Source organism: Anabas testudineus, chromosome 4 (genome assembly GCF_900324465.2).
Source record: "Anabas testudineus chromosome 4, fAnaTes1.2, whole genome shotgun sequence".
NCBI lineage: Eukaryota > Metazoa > Chordata > Actinopteri > Anabantiformes > Anabantidae > Anabas > Anabas testudineus.
The window spans coordinates 5,343,820-5,353,847 of NC_046613.1; the positions used below are offsets into that span (position 1 = coordinate 5,343,820).

At 39.5% G+C, this 10,028-nt stretch overlaps 1 protein-coding gene across 2 annotated transcripts in view; it reads left to right on the top strand.

Annotated features, from left to right (window-relative positions):
* The window catches only part of lpp (LIM domain containing preferred translocation partner in lipoma), a 124,306-nt gene extending 118,921 nt beyond the window's left edge, over positions 1-5,385 (top strand). For both annotated transcript variants that reach the window (XM_026343757.2, XM_026343765.2), the window contains one exon: positions 118-5,385. In XM_026343757.2, coding sequence (XP_026199542.1) covers positions 118-246 — 129 coding nt within the window. In that variant the 3' untranslated portion in view covers positions 247-5,385. The remainder of the gene's footprint in view (positions 1-117) is intronic.
* Positions 5,386-10,028: the final 4,643 nt, after the last annotated feature.

Below are 10,028 nucleotides of genomic sequence, written 5' to 3' on the forward strand. Positions count from 1 at the left end.
AATGTCTCATTTACGACACGAGGACAGCAAGAGCAGCATACAACAGTGTCTGATTGGTGAGCATGGCTAATGACTCGAACTGTATTTATGGACTAACAGAGTATCTCTGCTGTGCAGGACTGTGGCTCTCTGCTCTCAGAGGGGGATAACCAGGGCTGCTACCCTCTGGACGGACACGTCCTCTGCAAAAACTGTAACACCAGCCGCATCCAGGCCCTCACCGCCAAGGCCACCACTGACCTCTGAGCAACCTGTCGCTCAGTCACCTCCACTGTGATAACCCAACGCTCGCTGTCTCTCTCTCTTTCTGTCTCTCCCCCTCTTGTCTGTCTCTACTCATACCCAATCACAGAAGCCTGCATTCCTCAGCATATACCTAACATATATATGCCTCAATTATATACTGTATGTTCACTTTCAGTAAGACAAAGTAGCCTCACCGACATACATGCATCTATTGACTTGGTACTATTACAGCAGAAGAGGCTGGTGTTATTAACTATGTTATTGTTAAAGCAGTAGTTTGCATTTTGGGGAATGTGCTTACAGGCTACCTTGCTGAGACTTAGATGAGAATATTGTTGCCTGTATGCTAAATATGAAGCTGCAGTCAGCAGGTCGTTAGCATAGCTTAGCAAGAAAACACAGAGACATGGAAATGGCTAGCCTGATTCTGTCCAAAGGATTATGGAGTATTCCTGCACTTAACCCTCAAACCACAACAGCTTGTCATTTTACACTTTGGTTTTTATAAAGATTAAACTAGTGTTATATACGGTTTTAACTAGCGAGCTTTAGAGGGACCATTAGGAGGATTTTGGTAACTTTGGACAGAGGGACTGTTCAAAGCTGGTCCTCTGTCTCCTTTCCAGTCTGTATTCGAACCTACACTAACTGGTCGCTGGCTCTGGTTTCATATTTCTGAGTGGTAACAATCTGAATCTCATTAACAAAGCAAATCTTTCTCCAAAATGTCGAACTGTTGCTTTAAAATCACTCCAAATCCAGTGTTATCGTATTTCTTATCATAATTATCTTCACCAGGCATCTTTCAGCCACAATGCACATCCATGCATTGAAGTTCACGTTTTCCTCACTGGCTGGTTCTTATCCTCTAAAATGGAGCCTGACTCTGTTAGAACATGTGCGGTGAACACGAGGAAAAGCATGAGCACGTACTCTCTTATTCTTCAGGTTTATTACACTGCTAATCCACAGACGGTGCATGAATGTACGGGATAAATTTAACTAAAGCACAATATTGTAAAATGCTATTCCCTGTGCACTCCAGTATGCAGCTATATTAAACATTACCTACAGTGTATGGACTGGGACCACAGGAATCACAAGCTGATTCTCACTATCAACAACAAGGTTATTAATAGGCAGCTGTTGAATGCATTCCCCCTTTTTCCCTCTTTTTTCTCTGTACTTTTCAGTAAAATTTGCTTTTATATATTAAGTAGGTAGTTTTCCGTTGGCCTGAACAGTACAATCATGACATTCCTTTGATATAAATGCCGCCTTATATTCGAGAGTAGCAATAAATCTTTAAGCAGATAACTATGTAACTTTTTCCCTCATTTACTCTGCCATGGATTAGATTAGTGTTTGCACTGTAAGCAGTCTGGCAGAGATAGCGAATATGACATGGCTATGCAATTTTTAATATTAATTGCATTGACACTTTATAAGAAATTTTATGAATAAGGAAATATTTTACCTGTACAGTTTCAAGCATAAGTGTCCTTATAATAATCCTTGGATCAAACCTATGCTGTTGGTACTCTGTGACTTTGTCTGTCACTGTGCTGTATGTCAGTATTGATCTACACTCATCTTTGATATTTAGTGTTTGATCGAAGTTATTGGGCAAAGAATGGATCACGACTTTCCCAAAAACGACGTATTATTTGTTTCATCCAAGAGTAGTTTGGTAGTTAACTCAACATAATTAGCAGCTCTAGTAGTAAGACAACAGATGATTAGTGAAAGGTACCCTGCAGAGTTTTTGACCACGAGTGGCACTGTGGTTTTTATTAGTGGCTTTCCATTTTGTTTGAGATCCACATGGACCCATATGCAGTCATGGGGCCAGAGGGTGGCAAATTGATAATGGCAAAAGATATCCACAGCTAAAGGTGTCAGCGAGCACACGGGTGATGTGATGCATGTTTTTTCTACAGTTTTACATTGTTCCCCTGGCTGACAGACAGTGGCAGTAAGGTGCAACAAGGGGAAGTGCAGCACCTGCAAAAGCAAGGAAGAAGACGGCAAGCTAGTGAACATTGACTTATATTGATTGCATGATCTCAAATATTTAAACAACTTATCTAAAACAATTTAATAAAAAATTTAAACCTAATTTTAATTTGTTTAGAAGAAAGCTCTACGGGGTACCTTTAAAGAACAAAGACAATGTAAGGAATTACTGCTTTTGCAGCTTATTAAGTGGAATAGTTTACAGTCAGCCACATTATTTAGTATTCCCAAGTACTGATTACTGATGTCTTGTGCATTTTCAGAGCATTCACTTAAATTCTCCTCACTGTGGTGGTTAGTGCCATTTTTGGTATCAGAAAGTGATTGTACAAACAAAAAAATCTTTATATTCAGTATGTGTTGTCATCAGTATCTTTTACTAAGCAGAGTCATTGGATCAGGTTGACTGTAGCAGTGTTTTAACCAGGGTAACACATTGTAAATAACTTTGCTAATAAGCCCATTAATAATTTAACAGTGAATAATCATTTGACATTAATCAGACCTTTGCTAAAACACATTTTCTGCATTTCTATGAGAAAACCGTCAGCCATTTAAAATCTGAAGGAGTATTTAATATTCCCTAAAAGCCCAGTATAAATTCTGCACATCTGCCTATGTTTGAGCTGAAGGTGAGAAGGTGGCACACTGGTTGGACACTTTTTTTTCTTTTTTTTTGCTGGTTAGCAGATTATGAACAGACGCAACCAAACTTGAGTGCCTCGAGCAGGAAATGAGTGAATGCTGGTCCTCGAGAAGGTTAGGCACCCTAAACTCCATGTCCTCAGGAATGTTTCCATCAATATTTGGAGCATATATTTAGACAGACAGTTCATCAGTCACATATAAAAAAACCCAAAGAAGCAACTTTTATATGATACATTTTACAGTTTAAGAAAATCATATCGGTGTACTGCTTGAGAAATAATTCATAATATGTCTTGAGATGTGTGTCAACAGTGTCACAAAACTCAAACAACTTACTCTGTTAATAGATAGATATATTGAGCTTTGTTTACAGTTTAATTAGCAGTTTAAGTTTGTGCTTCACACTACCATGATCTACTATACTTATATCCATCTCTTCAGCCATTTTACACTCGGTAAGCCGTCTGACTTCCACTGGTTGTCAGGCAACAGAGGGCAAAAAAATATATATATCAAAAAGTATATATCACATATCATTATGTCACTTGTGTTGCTAGGTTTCAGCTCACAGAGATGTTGCTGGGGAACTGGCTAAGTTGGTATCTCCTGCTGGCATTCAGTTAAAGGTTGATACGGGGCCTTCTGACCTGCTCTGATAATTAGACAGCAGTGTTAAAAAAGCAACAAGAATTTTGAGTAGAGTATGGTAACAAAAACACAGATGAAGTTTTCCAAACACCCAGACAATTACTGTATAATACGTACTCTGAATAAATTAAAACAAATTCAGAACAAAGGTAGCACAGTGAGGCTCTTGTAGATGAATTAACTACATTGATTCATTATATGAATTAATATTCTGCTGCCTTTCATAGTCACTAAAACAATACTAGATCACTAGTTTGAGAGTCAGAAAGTGGATCTTTGTACTTTTTCTTCAGTAGCCTCTCACTGATGCCAAAATGGTATCCATTATTCAGATCCACTTTTGGTTTTGGAAAACATATTGCAATACTGTAGCAACATTTGCTGTGCTTTCAGGCATGACCATTACACTGTTGAATCATTCTAGTGTTTAACGTAATTAGTCTGAGCAAGCATACAGTAATTGTATGCTACAGACATTGTCCACATAAAAAAAAGTAGTTGACAACAATACAGAAACGGTGCCTTACCATCAAATCAGAAGCTCTGTACCAGTTACCGATGTGCAATGTATAAGACAAGCATAGACTAGAAATGTTGTGACAGTTTGGTAAAGAAAATGATGCCCTTAATGAAAAGAACAGTACCGTGTTACAGTCTGAACATGTTTTATCAAGATACACAATGTGAGGTCATTTTAAGCTCCACTAATTCATATTTTTATTTTAGTAATGGATTAAATAACTACGTTTAATGTGAATGGGGTTGCTTCTAGTAATGGTACCACAAAAATGATCACCATGGTTTGCGTTTTCAACTCAGCTCTACAACTTTCAGTTTAGCGTTTTGGTTCACTCACATTATCTAATTTTTTTAAAGACAAATTTAGCAACAAGCTAACAAGTTAGCTGCTAAAGGGCCACATATTTCCCCTGGGAGGTTTGAAAGACAACAGTACGAGACCAAATGAGAGCAAATATTGTAAATTTGCCATCTGATTCAATTTTTGTGTCTCTAACTGTGTAAAAAGCAAACATCCTTTATTCTAACTCTATAAGTAAAGATAACGTGCCTTGTTGGAGTGCCCCCAGGTGGCTAAAATAATCAGTGGATGCAGTTTTAAAGCAGAAAATAGGTTAATAAGTGTTGCTATTTTTTATGTAATTTTCTAAATTACTCATTTGTTGGTACAGTATGCTAAGTTAAGTGTTGGCTTATTAGCACGTTTTACAGTGTGAACCCTAGACTGGTCCACAAGTTTAATCTCTGCTGTAGGTTATCAATGAGCCATAAAAACAGTCTTGTGTTCACAGCATCTTTATGGACAGTCTGTGGACACGTCTTTGCGGGATGATATCTGACACGCATCTCCTCAAAAAGCTTGATGCTACAATATATATAAAGAAAAGTCTGTGTAATGATTTTTTTATTTGTTCAGTGTATCTGTGTTGTCTACTGTCTTTGTTCTACCCATGTTTGTTAAAGTGCCTTTGGCTGAGCAGCATTGAATCACTATACTGTTGCTCTGTGTTTTATATTTTGCCGTGCCTCATGAAAGATTTAGTCTTGTTTACTTGTATTTACCAAAGTAAATAAAGAGGATCCCTTTTGTTTGGGCCCACTCTGAAACCACAAAGTAGATGTTTCCATCAGGTACGGTGCTTAAAGCTGCAGCAGCGGAGTCTAAAATAGTGTCGAGTGTGAACCTTGTTTAAAGAGCTTGACCCTCTGTTGTCAAAGTAAAGCGTCTCATCTGTTCTTGATCTTTGGAAGGGGCATGTAGTCAACTGTTGTTTTTCTTCTTCAATAAAGGCTTTTGCAATAGCATCACGTCTCCATGTCCTTGTTTTGTTTGTCTTTCAGTCTTTTGCACTGTTTTTGTTGGATTACACAAGAAAATATTAAAATCGCCTCTCTTTCTCATTCAGGCAGAGCCCCATCCCCCAGTCGCTGGTTAACACTTGCCCTTTGGCTCCTGCTCCTATGGATCACTCAAGTAATGAGCTCCTTCTCTCTCTCTCCTGCTCATGCTCCCCTTAAACCTCAGGGTAACCTCCTGAGCAGCATACCTGCAGATGAAAGAGATTTATTCCCACCAAGTATAACCCAGGGCTTCCTCACTCTCTTCAAGAGTCATTTAAAAGCCCTTCAGTGGCAGCAAATGCCCCGATTCATTTCCTCCTGCCTCGTGCTGCAACTCCCCGACTGCTCTTTAGACAAATTGGAATCACCTGCTTAATAGAAATCCTGCACTCTTTTAGTCGTTTGAGTGTACATGCGGGACGACGCTTTAATTACACAGAGATACAGTGTGCAGTCGCCTCTTTTTTTTTTTTTTTTTTCTTTTCTTCTGTGGCCACGATCAGCAAATGCACTCAGCTATGAAGTATGCTTACTGCTAGCATCAGCTTGATGGAGAATAATTTAAAGACCCACTGAAAGACGTTTTTATTTATTTTTTATTTTTTACTGTCGCCTTTCCAAGACTCGCTTGATTTAATTCTTTCCATTTGTCATCTCTGCTTGTGTGCTGCATATCAGCAGTAAGTCACTGAGCATTTCATTTCCTTCCTGCAGATCGCTAAATTGAAATTGCAATCTGAATCAATGTCGGAGCAGGAAAAAGTGGTCTCGATGGGTCCAGGTAGTTTCAAATTTGAGAAACAACAGAAAAAAAAAATACCATGGGATTCCTTTTGGTCCCTGGCAATAGCAGTGAAAATCAAACTGTAATATTTATTCTAACCATAAATACAGTTATTATATCTCCAGTTAGTTGCATTTCATATGAACTGTGAACTGTGCCAGCTACAGTACGTGGAGATTTCCTAGTAATTTCTTCCTAAATATGCTGCAGGCGATACTGTCTGTGTGTGTCTGAGTGTGTCTGCATGTGTGTGTCTGAGAGAGAGAGAGAGAGAGGAGAGAGAAGCCCTCCAGCAGTTAAGCCGAGGACTTGCTTTACTGCACATAAATCTGGTGTTTACAAACAAATTGATGAGTGATGGGCCCTCCGGTCAACATGATGTACCCTCCAATTTCTTCCTCTGCATAAAATTCCTGCGTTGAGTCTCCAGGGGCCTGCTTCGGCATTTTTGAATGTCTTCTTTTAATACGCAGAATTATGGCCTGAATTATTTACCGGGAAGCAGAGACGAGCACAAGGGAGCAAAATGGGACACTATCATGCATAATCTCGCACACTCCAATTTAAATGAAGCTGTCATATGGTCAGATTTACATAACATTACAATGCGGGCCGGCATCGCAGTGCTGTGAGCTTAATGTTATTAGTTTTAAAGTGAATTCCCACTGTGCATTTGCATCAAGAGCATTGATTTTGTGCGTCCTTGAGTTGGCTAAAGGCAGTGATGTAATCACTGAGTCAGTGTTGCTCTTGGTACAACTTAGACAGATCGCTCGGAGACAGAAATCCGAGCCATCCCCACTGTGCACGTTGGAAGAAACTATTATTAGTGCCTTTTTCTTGTTCTACAACTAGCTGTGAGCATCCAAGGACTGGCCAAGGTGCCTGTAGAGTTCAAGGGCTTCAGCCATGTTTAAAATAGTTTTATTGCTTACTGCATTTTAAAAAATAAGAGGGAATCATTTCTGGTGCCGCTGCATGTTGGAGAAATAATGTACCACACATCGAACAGACTTTATCAGAGCAGTAGGCAGCATCACAGGTTGCTCAGAAGCCAAACGTTTTTTCTCCGTTAATGTGCCTTCATCACAGACTGATGGAAAAGTGGGAACATTGCATGACTCATTCATGAATTAACAGTAAACATTTTAGGTGTTTTTATCTATGCGGCAGAGTTTCTTAGTCAACTGCAATCATGTAAAATGGAAATCTTACCTCTGGCAATCGTACTGTTGTGTACAAGCATCACTCAGGCTGATTTATGTGAACTGTATTTGGTTCTTCTAATATTCTGCTAGTGGGGACTGCTACACTCCAGATTGTTGTTCTTTTTGTTAATTCTTTAATTATTAATAATACACACTAAACATAGTTTTTAACATTAGAGCCTTCAATAAAGAACTTTTGGCCAATAACAAATTGGGAAATTTTACTGGATAAAATATGTAGTAAAATGTTGCACGTATGATAATTTGTCAAACATTTAACTGAATCTTTTGCGTAACATCTAACATCTTATCTTGAGACAAGTCAGCCGACAACATAACAAATTAAAATATCGAGATTCTGGGATTTGTAACTTAACCAAAGTTTGTCTGTTTATTCTATGGATGGATTATGATGATTGGATCAAATTCACATAATAAGAGTCAGGTCACAAGGTTTGTGACTCTCAGGAAGATGTATTTTAATCCTTTTCTACGACGATGATGCTTTTTTGGACAAGTGTGTGGAAGTTGCATTTAAACACATTTTAATCTGTAAATGATTTGAACCCTGGGTTCAGACTTGTTCTTACTGTGAAAGTATCCTGTTATTACACAGTACACTCGGGGCCCATTGTGAACCTTTTAGAGCACATTTCTAAAAACCACACTGAGATCACGCTGTTGACACATTTCCACACCTTTTCTGTAGAATAATAAACTTTATCATCTCATGTGCATCCTGAACTTTTACGCCCAGTAAAAAACCCGCAGGGATTTCTTGCAGAATTACTGTAGAAGTTGATTTCAGCAGAAATTTCTTTACAGTTGAAGAACGTGATTTGGCATCAGGCCGTCACACTCAGCAAAGTAGTGCAGCGGTAGCTTGCTCGAACCTGAACATAATTACCCAGTGCAGTGACTAATAACAGTCTGCCAGCTCCACAATTCACGCTTATAAAGGTGAAAATGTAACAGCAAACATTTGTTTTCTTTCCCAAGTGGAAGTTGGAAAGCATGGACTGAAGATGGTTGGAATGATGAATAGCTTGTGCTAGAAGAGGCACAGTTACACGTTATTAGCCTGTTACGTAAGCACCATTCATCAAATTAGAGCCGCCACCCGCTGTGTATACTGTAGGTGGCGAGTAACTGCTGATACAAACAGGTTAGCTTCACAATGTCATCATCATTTACATGAGAACCAGCTGCACCAGTGGACGCGGTGACACTGGAAGTTTCTATGTATCACAGAGACTTGAAGCGGATCCACTCCAGTCAGGCTAGAGAGTGATTCATAATTGATAATGGATTTAATACAAGGCGTCTGAGCTTTGGTGTGAGCACTTGTTAAGCGGCCAGTGTCAGTAGAAGCTTCTGTTCAGCTAAATAAAACACAGCGTGGAACTGTGGCATTAATAATTACTTGAGTTTATTTGCAGTGAGAGCGAATTATCAATACATCTTTGTAAGACTCTATCACAGACTAACACAAAATCCACTTCCCACGTTGGACACATACACAAAAAACCTTCCTTTGAATTGCCCTGCTTTGCCAAGGGCATCCATTCATAACTGGGCTCCATGAGCGATGCTCTAGTACCAGTGATTAAGTTACAGTTATACAGTCCTCACTAAGAAATCTGTCCCCATCTTGTTATTTCATTCACGTACTCCCACACACAGGAAGGGGACAATGGGTAGAGTCCAGCACAAATACCCGTTCAATTCATTTTTCTCTGTCAGATTACAGTCCTGCTGGTGGGGTCGGGCGCTCCCGTCTCTGTATTCCCACAGTCAGGTCTTTTTTCAGCTGACTGATGATGTGTGGATCCCCTCTCCTCAGGCTTCCAGCACCTCTTACTGAGCCATGGGCCAAGAGCAGCAAAGCATTTACAGGGAATTTGGTAGAGCTAAAAGGACTTATTAAATACAGATCCACACTAAATACACCTGCTGTTTGTTCTCTTCAAACAGTAAGAAGCCAACGGACAAGTAAAAGTGAGACGCCTCACAAGTGAATCGCTATGAAGAAACGCACAACATTGACCTGCTGCACACACAGTTTTTAACTTAGTTTAATTTGCAGTTCGGTCCGACTCCTGGTTGATGATGCAGGAAAAAAGGAGTCAAAGTAAACAGCTGTTACGCAGTCACTGTGCAGTCGTATTTATTAACACAGCTACAAAATTACTTTCAAATTTAAAAAGGTTGTCAAGTAACTTGTGAACTGTCTGTTGACAACGTCGCAGATTTCCTAAAGCTCAAACTCAACTCAAATTAAAAAACACTTTTTTACATCAGGTGACATCATCTGCAGGCGTAACCTCCATAATATGAACCACCAGACATCTATTCATACACATGAACCTCCCAAATCTGAGCCATGCGTGAAAAAATCAGTGATGTCGACCTTTAAGGTCGTTTGCCCAATGGTGGGCGCTCGGTGTGTTTCACCACAGTGTAGCTGCCATTGCAAATTTAAGAGCAAGTTTTAAAATGTTAGCTCTGACACAGTCCTGGCGTTTTACTGAATATCAGCGGTGATAGCACTGTTAGCAGGTGTTAGCAGGTGACAAAGACCTGGTTTGGTTCCAGAGAATAAAACACTGCAGCGTCAT